Consider the following 15,025-nt stretch of genomic DNA (forward strand, 5'->3'; position numbering starts at 1 on the left):
TATACTTTAAATCAGGTACCCAACAAGGAAATACTTTAAAAATCAGAAGAAAAACCTTATAATTTATACATCAGATCAGCAAAGACGTACAAAGAAAAAAATGTAGCTGTATAAATACTACTTGATCATATTTTTCCATTTGCTTTCCCAGATATAATTTCTTCTTTCTTTCTTTATCTCACTATATACATACCTTTATACTTATCTACCTACTTATTTATATTCTTATAGCTATTAATTTCTGGGTATTGGGATGTCAGACAATATACATACCAACCCAAGCCCAACAGACACCGAGAAATACGAAGCTCATCGTCGTTCATATGTCAATTCGGTTGATACCATAACTGAAGGTGCTGTTGGAGTGCGCGGAAGTTATGGCGAAACTGAAGTGAATACAGTTAACATCGAAGGTACACAAATATATTCTGATACCGTAGTACCAGATCAAGAATTATGTACTAATATATATATATATATATACTATAACTTTATAGATGCCATTGATCAATATGAAGATCTCAAGCGAGAACTAACCACGCTTAGTTACAAGGCAAGCAATTCCGGGAAGCTCGAAGAAGGCACTGCCAAATCAGATGCCTTTGACCTCGACGAATTCTTACACAGTGTCTCTTCATCTGCTGACAAAGCTGGCCATACAAAAAAGCACCTTGGTGTCATTTGGAAGAATCTTATTGTAAAGGTAAAAATAGAAGAAGAAAAAAAGAAAATAATAATAATTCATTTATATTCTTAATTAAATCTAACAATCTATTTCTTGGATTTTTTTTTCTTTTAGGGTGTTGCTGCTGAAGCCAATACTATCCCCACTGTCACCAGTTTTCCACTCGGATTTCTCCGCTCGTTGGCATCTTTGGTAACTAAACCAAAGGTTCCAGAAAGAGATATCCTTCGTAACCTCACAGGTTTCTGCAAAGATGGTGAGATGTTGCTTATTCTCGGTCGTCCCGGTGCTGGATGCACTACCCTTCTCAAGGTCATTTCCAACTTGCGCAAATCATACACCACCATTGAGGGCCAGGTGTCTTACGGAGGTATCGATCCAGTAACATTTTCCAACCACTACCGTGGCCAGGTCTGCTACAATGAAGAAGAAGATCAGCACTATCCCACACTTACTGCAAGGCAAACTCTTCAATTCGCACTGCGTACAAAGACCCCGGGATCAAGACTGCCCGACGAAACTAGACATGACTTTGTGGACCGGGTTCTCTACATGCTCGGTAACATGCTTGGTCTAACCAAACAGATGGAAACAATGGTCGGAAATGCCTTTGTACGAGGTCTTTCCGGTGGGGAGCGCAAACGTCTCTCAATTGCCGAACAAATGACAACCGCCAGTACAATCAATTGCTGGGATTGCTCTACCCGTGGTCTCGACGCTGCCTCTGCCCTTGATTTTGTCCGATCTCTTCGCATCATGACAGACGTTCTTCACAAGACAACTGTCGCAACATTCTACCAGGCTTCCAACAGCGTCTTCAACCTCTTTGACAAACTAATTGTTCTAGATGATGGTTACTGCCTTTACTTTGGCCCTGTAGAACACGCCAAGCCTTACTTTGAAAAAATGGGATTCTTTTGTCCTCCTCGAAAATCTACCCCCGACTTTTTAACTGGTATCTGTAATCCACTCGAAAGAGAATTTCAGCCTGGATACGAAAAATCTGTCCCACAGTTTGCACACGAGTTCCAAACCCATTACCTAGCGTCTGAAATATACCGATCCATGATGACTGAGTTGAAAGATTACGAGAACAAATTCACAAACGACAGCCAAGCACAAGTATTCAAACAAGCCATGAATGAGGAACACCAAAAACGTGCTTCAAACAAGGGTCCCTTTATTGCATCTTTCTACCAACAAGTCCATGCTCTCTTGATCCGTCAGTACCACCTAATCATCAAAGATCAGGAAGCTCTCTTTTCTCGATACGGCACTATCCTTATCCAATCTCTCATCACGGCCTCTTGTTTCTTCAAGCTTCCACTGAGTGGCACTGGCTCGTTCTCTCGAGGTGGTGCTCTGTTCTTTGCTGTTGTGTTTAATTCTTTTATTGCACAGAGTGAACTTGTTCGATTCTTGATGGGCCGTCCTGTTCTTGATAAACATAAGCAATATGCTCTCTATCGGCCTTCTGCATTTTACATTGCGCAAATGATTATGGATATTCCTTATGCAATTCTTCAAGGTAAGAAACAATATATTGATATATATTTATATATAGCATTAATCTAATTTGTTTTATTATAGTCACTCTATATTCTCTATGCTCTTACTTTATGATTGGTCTCAACTTAACTGCAGGAAAGTTTTTTACTTTCTTCATATTGCTGTTCTTTATCAATATGTCTATGAACGGTTTCTTCCGTATTTTTGGTGCAATTACCAGAAGTTTCTTTGTGGCCACCCAATTGGCTGGCTTTGTACTTATTGCAGTATTTACCTATGTTGGTTATAGTAAGTAACTGTTGCTATTTGTTATATACACATATATGTAAAGAATTCTTCATTTGCCTATTTATTTACTTACTTATTGGTCAATAGCTATTCCATATCTAAAGATGCATCCATGGTTGTACTGGCTTTACTGGGCTAATCCTTTGGCTTATGGATACAAGGCCCTATTGATTAATGAGATGAACGGCCAGGAGTACACTTGTGAAGGTCCCGGAAACGCTGTTCCCTATGGACCTGGCTATGACAACTGGGACTACAAGGTCTGCACTATGGCTGGCGGTGTACCTGGCCAGAACTTTGTCAAGGGTGAGGCGTATTTACTCCAGGCACTCACATATAGATCCTGGGAAGCCTGGGCGCCAGATTTTATTGTTGTCATTGTATACTTTATATTGTTTACCGTCCTCTGCGCCCTTGCTATGGAGTACATCGACTCTAGCGGTGGTGGAAACACTACCAAGCTTTACATTCCCGGAAAGGCTCCCAAACCTCGGACTGATGAAGAAGAAAATGAACGCCGCAAGCGCCTTGCTAAGATCGCTGACGAAATGGACGGAATATCTACCGGCACTACCTTTTCGTGGCAGAATGTCAACTATACCGTTCCGATCCCAGGTGGCAACTTGCAGCTTCTCGATGGTATCAATGGTATTGTCAAGCCCGGTCATCTTACTGCTCTCATGGGGTCCTCTGGTGCAGGCAAGACTACCCTTTTGGATGTCTTGGCTCGTCGTAAGACCACCGGTGTGGTCGAAGGCAACATTGTTCTTAATGGCGAAGCACTTATGGACGACTTTGAACGTATTACTGGTTACTGTGAGCAGATGGACATCCATCAGCCTGCCGTTACTGTTCGTGAAGCCCTCCGTTTCTCTGCCTATCTTCGCCAAGACGAGTCTGTCTCAAAGGCTGAAAAGGATGAATATGTCGAAAAGATTATTCAATTGCTCGAGATGGAAGACATCGCCGATGCTCAGATTGGCATGGTCGAATTTGGATCTGGTATCTCTGTCGAGGAGCGAAAACGTCTTACCATCGGTATGGAATTGGTCGGCAAGCCCCAGCTTTTGTTTTTGGATGAGCCCACCTCTGGTCTTGATGCTCAAAGCTCTTACAACATCATTCGTTTTATCCGCAAACTTGCTGATGCCGGTTGGCCCGTTCTCTGTACTATCCATCAGCCTTCTGCCATTCTTTTCGGTCACTTTGATCATCTCTTGCTACTCGTTCGTGGTGGAAAGACTGCCTACTATGGCGAGATTGGTTGTGATGCTCACACTATGATTGACTATTTCCAGTCTAATGGTGGCCCCATCTGTCCTCCTGCAGCCAACCCTGCCGAGTACATTCTTGAGGTTGTTGGTGCCGGAACTGCCGGAAAGGCTACTCGCGACTGGTCCGAAGTCTGGGCAGGATCCAAAGAGGCCAAGGCTCTTGAGAACGAACTTGCGGATATCGCCCGCTCTGCCAATAAGAACCCTACCCGAGAGGCCCGTACCTATGCTGCTTCTCACTGGACCCAGTTCAAGCTTGTTCACAACAGAATGGCTCTAGCATACTGGCGCTCACCCGATTACAACTTTGGTCGTTTCTTGAACATTGTCTTGACTGCTCTCATTAACGGTTTTACTTACTGGAAGCTTGGATCGTCTTCATCGGATATGCAGAATAAGCTCTTTGCTCTCTTCAGTACCTTTATTATGGCCATGACTTTAGTCATTCTCTCTCAGCCCAAGTTTATGACAGAACGCCTTTTCTTCCGCCGTGAGTATGCATCTCGCTATTACAGCTGGCTTCCGTGGGGTGTGTCGACTGTCTTGGTTGAGATTCCTTATGTTTTTGTGTTTGCTGCCTCCTTCTTGTTCTGCTTCTACTGGACCACTGGCATGTCCAACACTGCCGAAGCTGGGGGCTACTTTTACATTATGGTTGTATTCCTTGTTCTCTGGGCTGTCACTCTTGGTTTTGTTATTGCTGCCGCCTCTGAGCTTCCTACCATGGCTGCCGTTATTAATCCTCTGGTCATGTCTTTGCTCATTCTTTTCTGCGGTCTCATGCAGCCCGAGTCTGCTATGCCGACTTTCTGGAGAAGATGGATGTACTGGATCGATCCGTTCCACTACTATGTTGAAGGTCTTGCGGTAAACGAACTTGAACATCTGACGGTTGTATGCACAGACGACAATCTCCTCAAGTTCACTCCTCCCCCTGGTCAGACCTGCGGCCAATACATGGCTAATTACTTCTCGTATGGAGGGCCCGGTTATATCGTTAACCCTGATGCTGTCCAGCCTGAACAATGTGGCTACTGCACTTATAATTCAGGTGCAGAATACTACTCGACTGTTTATGGCTGGGATGCTGCTAACAAATGGCGCAACTTTGGCCTCATTATCTGTTTCTTTGTCTTTAATACCCTTGTGTTCCTTGGATTGGTTTACTGGAAAAGAAAAGGAAAGCGGTAGACTGATGGGGATCTTTAAAAAAACTAACTAACTATCTGTCTGCCTAAATAACTGAATTTATACATACAAACTAATACATATATAAGTACTATATGATTAATATTTCCTTTATTTTTACTTCTTTAAAAAAATAAACAAGGGCCATATGCAGTATGCTTCTATACGTGTAAGCATCTTAATATAATAATAGTAAAGCCTTTTTAATACCTATTATAGTTGTATATATTTCTGTCTTGAGTGTATGTATGCCTGTTTATATATATATAAATATGCTTATTCATCAGTAATCTTACGGGGACGACGTCTCCTGGTGCGGTACGACGTTTGTATCTAACCGGACTAATTCATTGTAGCTACCTGTCGGGAGGGCCGATGCCTTTCTCTAATTCTTCAGGGAAAAATAGCGTGTCCTAAAAAAAGGTACACTTTATCAAAAGATAGTTATGCAGAAGATTATAAGGAGTTGTTGTCATTAAAGTGTGACGCAATATTGTTTGATATTTTACTATTTATTAGCCTTCTTACGCGTATTATGTCTTTCTCTTTCTTTTACATATTGTATCTATATTACCCAAAAGTGGCCCAAGGTCTGTCATTGAAAAAAAAAGCCAAAACTAGTGTGAAAGCACCAACTGAAGTTATCAAATAGTCGTGCCAGAAGTAAAGGATGAAGAACCCACCTTTTTCAAGACAAAAGTCAAAAAAGGTAAAATAAAATAAGAAAATAAAAATCTTCCACTTTTGTTTACCCTTTTCTTCAAAGATATAGAGTCACTCCATGGTGTTCTAGGCAAAGATCTTTGCAGAATGGGCACAACTTGTGGTCCAATATAATAAAAATGTCGTTTCCCACTAGGAAAATCGTGTCCCTAGAATTAGCGATGTTTCTTTTTTTTTCTAAGCTTGGAGCCAGAAACAAACCAAAAATCAAGCATAAATATCGAAATATACTCACCTTCAGCCAATATACATAAGGATACATCTTCTAAAAAATTGCTTCCCTTGGTATGATGATCTTAGAAAAGCTTTGACAAAGACATTTGACCTGTGTAGCTTCCACCTAAACCAACTTAAAGCTGTAAACGCAACATTAAATGGAGAAGATGTGTTCGTGCTTATGTCGGTAAGTAGCAATCGGGTTCCCGAATAAGTAATCAGATTTACATCTAAGGTATCATTCTTAAGAAATCAATTGCGTTTGAACAACTCTTTCAATTAAAGAATCTATTTTCGAAATTACTTATCTTCTATTTCTGCATCTGCCTTTCTCTTAGACAGGTTTCTAACAGTTTGTTCGTCTTCCAAAAAAAAAATCTCAGTTTTTGTCGGCGAACTCAACATTGCTTTTGACGACCCAAATGCATTGGTAAATACTGAGCGCAAACTAATGACCATTGGAAAAGGGCAACGATCTTTAGCCACCTTAGCTAGTGAATATTGTTGAATTTCTGCAGATGTCTCATGAAACGAGTCTACTCAGTGTACTATCTTTTACAAAGCACTAAACAAGGGAACCAAATAACAACCAGAATGAGCGAGCTTGTTGAAAAGAGTGCCGTAATTGGCAACCATTTTCAAGAACGTCACCTAGAATGATCAAGAGGTTCCTTACCAATATTCCGCCTCGCTGTTTCATCTCATAAGCACCGATCGATTTCCGATACCAGCAAGTCCCTGCACAATCCAGTTTCCCGGTACTGAATGAAAACTAATGCACTCCGAGTAGCTCAAAGAAATTCCCCCTTGTCCCAAGCGAAAAGGGTCGTCATCATCATCAACAGGACTTATTCTTGTACTGTGACCAACCTAACCACATGTTCAGCTAATTTCCTGCTAAAACCGTTTCGTCAATATCGACCTTTGAGTAAATTGTATTTTTACTTTGTAAATTGCAGGATTAATTAAAGCATGAATTTGAATAAACACTGCTAAAATATAAGATACTTTTAGTAGCAGTAATACCGATTCTTTTCTACTCCAGCGCAGAGCCAAAAAAAATAAGGTCATAATACTATACATTCAACAAAAATGCTATTAGCTATTTTCTCATGATGTGTGGTACTTTTGGATATATACATATATACAAAAAGTCGAATGAATTATATGCACTTTTGTTTTTTACAAAAAAATATAATAGACAAATAGGCTATTTTGACTACCCCCCAGATTAGGTACAGGAAAAAAGAAAGAAAGAAAAAGAAAAGAAAAGAAACAGTGCGAAAACTGTTCTGTGATACAAGTGCAGGACAGAACCGAATATAGTCAGACAGGGCAGAACAATGCAGGACACTACAGTGCAGGAAACTACACTGCACTGCACTACATCACAGTATAGTACAGAAAATTACGATTAAATAAAATAATAATAATAATAATAAGCATACAATTGGTTTAGTTACAAAACCAAACTGTTCACAATCATATTTTATTGCGCACGGCCCACGTCTAATACTACAGGCTGTGCATACTTGTGATGCCTTCCAAAAAGAAAGAAGACTTTTGGAGGACAATAATGGCAATAATAAGCATAATTTTATTATCATTATCATTACCATTACTACTGCTACTGCTACTGCTATTGCTACTATTACTATTATGTATATATTGTATTACACGGCATCTCCAATTCATATATATTAATATATTTTCTTTTTTCTTTTATTATTATTTCTTTTCATAATTAATTAAAGACTGTGCATCGAGTAAAAAGGGGTGAAAGGGATGGGGGAGCGAAAAGGGATTTGGGTAGGAAAGAAGAAGGAGATGATGTGAAAGATGATATTTTTTTCTGACATTGAAGAAAGAAAGAAAAGAAAGAAAGAATGAAAGAAAAGAATGAATGAAAGAAAAGAAAGAAAGGAGAGAAAGATAGTGAAGAAGAAGACTATGTATATAGATATAGACAATCTTTAAGGGTGAGGAGGGTGCTGGGGTGGAGGCGAATGAATGCCAAAAAGCCCACCTGAAATGCGTCTGGAAGGATCTCTTCTAGAAAGGCTACTAGACAATGAGTTGATTGAACCTATAAAAGAAATAAGGAAAAGCGGACGTAATCAATGAGCAAATAATTTATGGTTGCGTAGGTGTATGTATATTCTTCTTTACCTGATCTAGATCGATTGATAGCGTGATCAGGGATAGCTTGCGGTGATACGGAGCTATGCGACGAAACTGAATGGTCATTAGCGTGTAAGATGGATCCGATAGTCGAGGAAGATGCGCTATTGTCGAGCTGGAGGGGAGGGATTGGGCTATTAAAATAACCAGACGTCTTTTCAGATGTCAATGAACGCTGAGAAGAGGTGGAGGTCGATCGATTAGCCTGTGATATTATCATAATTTTTTATCATCATTCATTATAAATAAATAAAATGATGGTTAGCAGCTGATCATTTTGTCTTGGAACTCCAAATTTACCCTAACATGTCTTCCAGGGGAAGGAGGTACTGAGCGAAAGACGGGAGGGATTCTAAAGACGTGACCATGTACACAAATGATTGTTTAAGTTCAACAATCCATACACACACATAGAATAAATACAGCTACTAATATCATTTTATATTATATATTTTTTTACCCTTCATCTGCTGGGATGTCATCGATAGGTAGGTTGTTCTCTTTACGAAGTTGAATTAATTCACTCTTGTACTTGTTGCACTGTTGATATTTTGCCATATCTATATATATATATATAAGACTATTAAGAGCCAAATGTCTATATCGTGCTTTTTTTCTTTATACAACAAGACTTGACTTACATTCTCTCTCCATTTCAACCGCTTTACTCTTAAGAACACCGACCTCCGCCTTTAGGACTTCAATAAGGCCTGTCGGAGGTGCTTCTCCGAGAGCACCGGGTGAGTGAGGGATCCATTTCTTAGCACTAAAATTAATAGATAACAAATCAATAATAGGCTTCTATATATAAATATAAAAACTTACTTGAGGGATGGTGAAGTACCTGCACCAGTGATAGCCGGACTCATTGGTAAAGATCCTGGATTGGCCAGATCTGCGAGTCCATAAGAGGAATTGCGTGAAGGTGACTGAGACAAGGTTTGTTGCATTCGGAGTGAATCGAGCTGTTTCTGAAGTTTATTGACAATGTACTCCTGCTCCTGTTCTAGTGCATTTTCGAGGTCAATTTTCTCTTTCTGGAGCTAGATTTAATAAGCAGAAAAAATATATATATAAATAAGGGATAAATGAATCTAATTAGAAACCAAGATAATAATAATAATAATAATACATGTGTGTGAAATAACAACATAGACTTTGTCATGACATGCTTTCTACTTGAATTAACGTGACTTACCTGAGAAAGTTTCTTTTGGAGCATGTTTGTCAAATATTCTTCTTCTTGTTCAACCTGAACCAATAATTCTCCTTTTTCTTTCTTTAACCCAGAGATACGTTTCAGTAGCTTATTTGAAATATATTCTTCTTCTTGTTCTGCCAATGCAGTCTATACACACACACCGTTAATACACACACACACACATATATATATATATATACTTTCTTTCTAGTGTAGTATAGTTTACCATATCTACAGTCATTTGTCGTAAGAGCTGGTTGTCGTGTCTGAGGATATTGACGTGTCCTTGCTCCATTTCAAGTTCAAACTCAAGTTTTTTGATGCGCGCCTCCTGTGCCACGCATGTCTTGTGCAACTTTGTGGTTTCTTCCCGCAGAACATCCAAATCTTGAATATCCATCAAAATATCAATCTTTGAGATTGTATCGCTAGATAAATAGTAAAGGAATAATAATATTAATATTAACAGCCATGTCAAGACGTTAAATAAAGGCGGTGTGTTTTTCTTATATACTATGTGTAATTATATATATATATATAGTGTGTGTAGTCTATATTATATTTACTAGCTTCCACATCCATAATCATCTCTATTTATTTCTCTATCTCTCTATCCACCAATCAATCAATCAGTTCATTAATCAATCAGTCAATCAATCTTACGTCTGTGAGCCTGATTGAAGTCTGTCCAAGGTAGCCTGAAAAGCTTTTGCGCGTAAGGCTAAGTCGGCTTCCAAAGATGCCTTGTCTTTACGAGCCTATTATTATCATTATCATTATTATTACTATTAGTTACTGTTACTGTTGTTATGTTTATTGTTGATTATTGATTATTGACTAGATATATATATATATATATATATATATATATGTGTGTGTGTGTGTGTGTGTATGTTACCTTGTCAAGCTGTTCTCTGAGGGAGTCTGTGAATTTCTGCTCTCCTTGTTGCAACTCCTTTAGAGACTGTTCATCCTATAGACAAGTAATATATAGATATATAAATAAACCGTAGATATAACACCAATAGGAATAAATCAAAGGTCTTACTGGGAGTGAGGTGTGGTGAGTAGCTGAGTCGGTCGAAAGGGAGGTCTGTGGGATGGTGGAGGTCTGGTCTTCCAGTGTCAATTCTGCATGCGTCATGCTCATGATGAAACAATGAGTGTTTGGTGTTTATTATTATTAAAGAAAAAGAAACAAAAAAAAACAAAAAAAGGAAAAGTTTGGTGTGTTTTGATTTTTTTATATATTATATTTTTTTTTATATATTTTGTTCTTTCTTTCTCTCTCTGCTTTTGCTATTATATCGGATTTTCAAATACAAATCAAGCCAGCAAAGGTATGTTGCAGTACTGAAATGAGAAGTAGTAGTAAAGCCGTAGAAGTAGTAGTAATAGAAGAAGAAGAAGAAGAAGTGGCTGTAGTTAAAGGGAGAAAATAATAAATAAATAATAGGTAAAATTGTAAAAGGAAGAGAGAAAGAGAGAGAGAGGAAGAGTATTAAGTGGGGCGATGAATATGGGGATCTCAAATAAGCTTTTTATTTTTATTTTTTATTTTAAATACTTTAATATTTATATATATATATATCCATTTACATATAAGCGTGTGTAATTATATTTTGATTGGATCACAGAAATGAAAAAAAAAGTCCCTCCACCCCCCCCCCCCCACCTCCTCCTCCATTGATCATTAAGCTCGTGGACAGAGCCTGTGAGACAAGTTCTTACAGGACAGACAAAGCTGCAGGACTTTTACGTGACATCACATTCACGTTTATCTCTAAACATGTTTCTCGGACTGCTAATAAGATTACATGTAGAACAAACAAAATGAATTTCTTTTTGAAAGTTTCAAAGATGCATATATACACTACTCTACTCTACGCTACTCTACGCTACTCTACGCTACAATACACTACATATATACACATGCGCACGTACAGCGATAAATTTCCTATTTTGAAAAATAAAGTATCTTACCAGAAAGAAGAAAACAAACCGTTATTATGTACAATAGTTAATATGCAAAACAAGAGGCGACATTAAAGAATAAGATATTGATTATAAAATATTGTCATTCGTGCCTTGCTAATCAATCATACTCAAGTTAATCTTCTATTCAAATTTGGGATCCAGTTGGACCAAAGGATTGACAATAATAATAATGAAAAGGTCATCTCCATGAGCATATAAATATATTTTTCAAAGAAACTATGGACGCAAAACATGAATATAATACATTCAATTTAACCGTTGTATATTTATTGTAGTATTTCATTGTACTTTATTCTAGATTAGTTGTTTGATGTATTGAATTGTATTGGCCAGATCTATCGTCAGAGTAGATTTTGACTGGAATGACAATCACCTTTTTTTCTTAAAAAAAATCCCCACAATACGTGCAACCAATAAATAGAAGAAGATAATGCGTTTGTCGTGGTGGTTCGAGCAGAAGTCCATATGGGTAAGATAGTTCATACCTAAAAGGTAATTTATAAATGCGGTTCTGTGTTTGTTTCGGAAAAAACGGAATGTAAGCGATGCAAAGGACAAGAAGGATCGATTTACACTTTAACATCATATATCCAATAAGTCTTTTCTTCCCTTCTTTTTCTTTCTCTCTTTTGTTATTTTTGTTGCTCGTCTGTTTGTTCGTCTGTTTGTGTGTGTGTGTGTGTGTATGTTTGTTTTGGGGATTCTTTTGGGAGTGGCGAGTCTAAATCCCCACTGAGCCTGGCTTCTAAAGTGCAAAGGTTTTATTTTTTGTGCTATCGTTGCTGGTATTGTCAGGATTCAAGATCTTTTAATGCCAAACATTTGATCTGCTGTAGTTGATTCGGTTAATCATATGTATTTACTCCACAGATCTTGAGGTCTCTCAAGGATAAATTCGATTGAGCCGGGGTCGGGATTATTTTTCGCATTGGTGTTGATGGATGTAATGTTATTAAAGGAAGTAGCAGCTTTAAAGACTACGGTTCTAGTTGTTTATTTAATTTAACAAGGTAAGTGGTATTATTATTATTTTTATTTTTTCTGGTAAGATCAAATAAAACAATGCATGAAATTCAAACCTCTTTCTCATTAAGACGTTTTCGTATGTTTTGGTTTCATTAGGATGATATTTTTTGAAATGACTTCTAAAGCCATTCAATGACTCGAAGGACTTTTCCTTTTTACAAAGTTGACAGACAAGTGTCCTTTTGCTTGAAGGTTTAACGGTGAGGTAAGTGTTTCGTTTTGTAGTAAATGTCGAGTTCATTTTTTTTTTGAATGAAAAGCTATAAATATATATTTGCAGTTATTTCTTCAAGAGAAGAAATAGTACAATGTAAAATAAAATAAAATGAAATAAAAGTAAGCTAAATATTGTGTCGTTTGTTAGCCTTGAATATTTGACATAAGTTGCACTAATATATATACTGTGTATACACAAAAAAAAACTCTCAGAGTCACACAGATACACAGATACACAGACAGACTAGAAGAGTCCCTTCTTCTACATATATAAACATAATTGAAATCCAGAACTAGATTGTGATAAAAGTGAAAATACTACTTTTTTTTTTTATTATTGAAAAGTTATATAGAATAATGTAGTCTAGCTTATAATATGACTACTATTGATTGATTTTCCCTTGACAATAAATGCATTTTCTTAAAATATTCATTTTTTTTTAATTTCCCTTATAATCATTAGAATAAGAATATCAAAAATCAGCTGGTACTTTTATTTTATTTTATTTTATTTTATTTTATTTTGTAATTCTGTGATTCTGTAATTTTGTGATTCTGTAATTCTGGAATTCTGGAATTCTGTAACTCTATAAATTTGTAGAATTTAGGAATACTACTTGAGGGGATTTTTTTTTTCTCTGATGAAACTATATATATATATAGAAGGACCTTGTAATAATAATACTAATAAGAAGCACATGTATAAGGGCTGAGTTTGTAGCATTTACTCGTGTTGATATGCAAATGTCTTGGTCAATCTTGAAACCACTTTCTATATACATAAATATAAAAATCTATTATCTATTCAAATCATTAAAAATATACTTATTATTATTTTTTGTTTCAAATAGAAAAGGACAAATAAGCATAATACTTCATTAAGTTCAACAACATCAACAACAACAACAAAAAGACTACGCACATTTTGAATGAAGCTCATAAATATTTATAACTATTATTTAAGCCTGATTTTATTAGGGTTATTTTGACATTTACAGATCAACACCAGCAGCATCATCATACATTATTATACATTACTGTACATTTTTATCTGGTAGTAAGTACAACCAATATTAATATACACTTCAATTATTATACTTATAGTTCTCACAGCCACACACACATATATTTATATATTTATATATATATATATATCTTTACAAAATACTACAATCTAGATTACTTATTATTAAATATAAGAGTTTCAATTCAAGTTCAATTAACAGCATAACTTTGGTATTTGACTTTGTATTATTCTATTTCTCAATTACTTGCCTCATGGTACTTTATACTAAAGGGAGAAAGATAAAGAGGAAGAAAGAAGAAGAAGAAGCTGAAAAAAAGGGGAAAAAAAGATACGTCATTAAGTAGCCTTCTTCCCTCTTTGCTTTCTTTCTTTCACAAGTATATAAGGTCAACCTTGGCTCCTCTTCCCCTATTTTTTTTTTGGTTCTTGCTTTTTCAATTCTTTTTTTTGTTGCATTCTTATTTTCCTTCTTTTTCGAGGCAAAAAAAAAGAAAAGAAGCCGAAAACCACTTAATCATGGACTGCTCTATATGTTTAAAGACTGTCTATTTCGTGGAAAAGGTAGAGGCCAACGGACGGCCTTACCACAAGTCCTGTTTCAAGGTTAGAAATCAAATGAAAGGAAAAACTAAAATACAATCTAGTGTTGTATATTATCATCAAATGACTGACTAAAATAATTCATTCTTGTTATTAATTAATTAAACAATTAATATATAACAACACCAGTGCACAGAGAGTGGATGTCGATTGACGCTTGCTAATTTCCACTATTGCGAAGGCCGACTATTTTGCCCAAAACATGTCCCTAAACTACAAGCTATTGTTCGACGTACGTAAAACAAATACATATTCTATAGCCATCTCTTTGCAATCAATATCTGTTTGACTTGGCTCCCTTTTTTGGTATTCTTCAAATATACATATAAAAATAAGAAGAAGAAAAGAAAGGGATGCAGGAGGTACCCACAAGAGAGAAAGAAAGAGGGGGAGGGGGGAGGCTAATAGGGGATGTAGGGAAATAATTATACTAATGTATATACGTATGTTTGGTACTCATTCCCATTGATTTTTTTGTTTTTTATTTTTAGTTGGAATAATTCAAGAGGCTGCCTAATCATATATATATATCTACACTCGCTTACACAAACCAAATATATACATATATACCCATTATAAGAAACGGAAGCAGAAGAAGCAGAAGAAGAATATCCGAGACTCTTTTTTTTTTTATACATACAAGAGTCAAAATTATATATTCTATTCTATTTTATTTTATATAGTGTTGTTCAAGAGAAGGAGAAGTTCAATAATAATTATAAGGATGTTTATAGTAATAAAAGAAAAGCAAACCAAAGTATTTATTATATATATAATTTGAATTAAGTGCTTGGTGTAATCCCTGTAAATAAAAACGCCAGGCAAGGGAAACAAGGGTTAAAAATATAGTGTCTGTATATAAAACAACCTTGAAACTGAGTCGAATTCTGGAG

General features: G+C 36.5%; 4 protein-coding genes across 4 annotated transcripts; 2 read left to right on the forward strand and 2 right to left on the reverse strand.

Annotated features, from left to right (window-relative positions):
• Positions 1-253: 253 nt before the first annotated feature.
• Positions 254-4,947, forward strand: PHYBLDRAFT_170705 (hypothetical protein; the record flags this gene model as incomplete). Its single annotated transcript, XM_018436413.1, has 5 exons — positions 254-413; positions 498-703; positions 800-2,213; positions 2,276-2,482; positions 2,570-4,947. The coding sequence occupies 5 exons, from the start codon at positions 254-256 to the stop codon at positions 4,945-4,947; spliced, it is 4,365 nt and encodes a 1,454-aa protein (XP_018289380.1).
• Positions 4,948-5,588: 641 nt separating this feature from the next.
• PHYBLDRAFT_170706 (hypothetical protein) lies at positions 5,589-6,954 on the reverse strand (the record flags this gene model as incomplete). The annotated part of the gene is made up of 6 exons (XM_018436414.1): positions 5,589-5,627; positions 5,697-5,799; positions 6,188-6,331; positions 6,443-6,534; positions 6,560-6,655; positions 6,829-6,954. The coding sequence occupies 6 exons, from the start codon at positions 6,952-6,954 to the stop codon at positions 5,589-5,591; spliced, it is 600 nt and encodes a 199-aa protein (XP_018289381.1).
• Positions 6,955-7,607: 653 nt separating this feature from the next.
• PHYBLDRAFT_187760 (hypothetical protein) lies at positions 7,608-10,683 on the reverse strand. Its single transcript, XM_018439420.1, has 11 exons — positions 10,314-10,683; positions 10,164-10,238; positions 9,929-10,023; positions 9,492-9,693; positions 9,263-9,412; positions 8,890-9,107; positions 8,706-8,830; positions 8,525-8,624; positions 8,365-8,416; positions 8,053-8,269; positions 7,608-7,969 (listed from the first exon to the last, which is right to left on the reverse strand). Exons 1-11 carry the CDS (start codon positions 10,413-10,415, stop codon positions 7,857-7,859), a joined length of 1,449 nt encoding a protein of 482 aa, XP_018289382.1. The 5' UTR covers positions 10,416-10,683; the 3' UTR covers positions 7,608-7,856.
• A 3,294-nt stretch (positions 10,684-13,977) lies between these two features.
• On the forward strand, positions 13,978-14,867 carry PHYBLDRAFT_159404 (hypothetical protein). Its single transcript, XM_018433983.1, has 3 exons — positions 13,978-14,135; positions 14,262-14,364; positions 14,624-14,867. The coding sequence occupies exons 1-3, from the start codon at positions 14,049-14,051 to the stop codon at positions 14,647-14,649; spliced, it is 216 nt and encodes a 71-aa protein (XP_018289383.1). The 5' UTR covers positions 13,978-14,048; the 3' UTR covers positions 14,650-14,867.
• Positions 14,868-15,025: the final 158 nt, after the last annotated feature.

Source organism: Phycomyces blakesleeanus (genome assembly GCF_001638985.1).
Source record: "Phycomyces blakesleeanus NRRL 1555(-) unplaced genomic scaffold PHYBLscaffold_16, whole genome shotgun sequence".
Classification (NCBI taxonomy): Eukaryota; Fungi; Mucoromycota; class Mucoromycetes; order Mucorales; family Phycomycetaceae; genus Phycomyces; species Phycomyces blakesleeanus.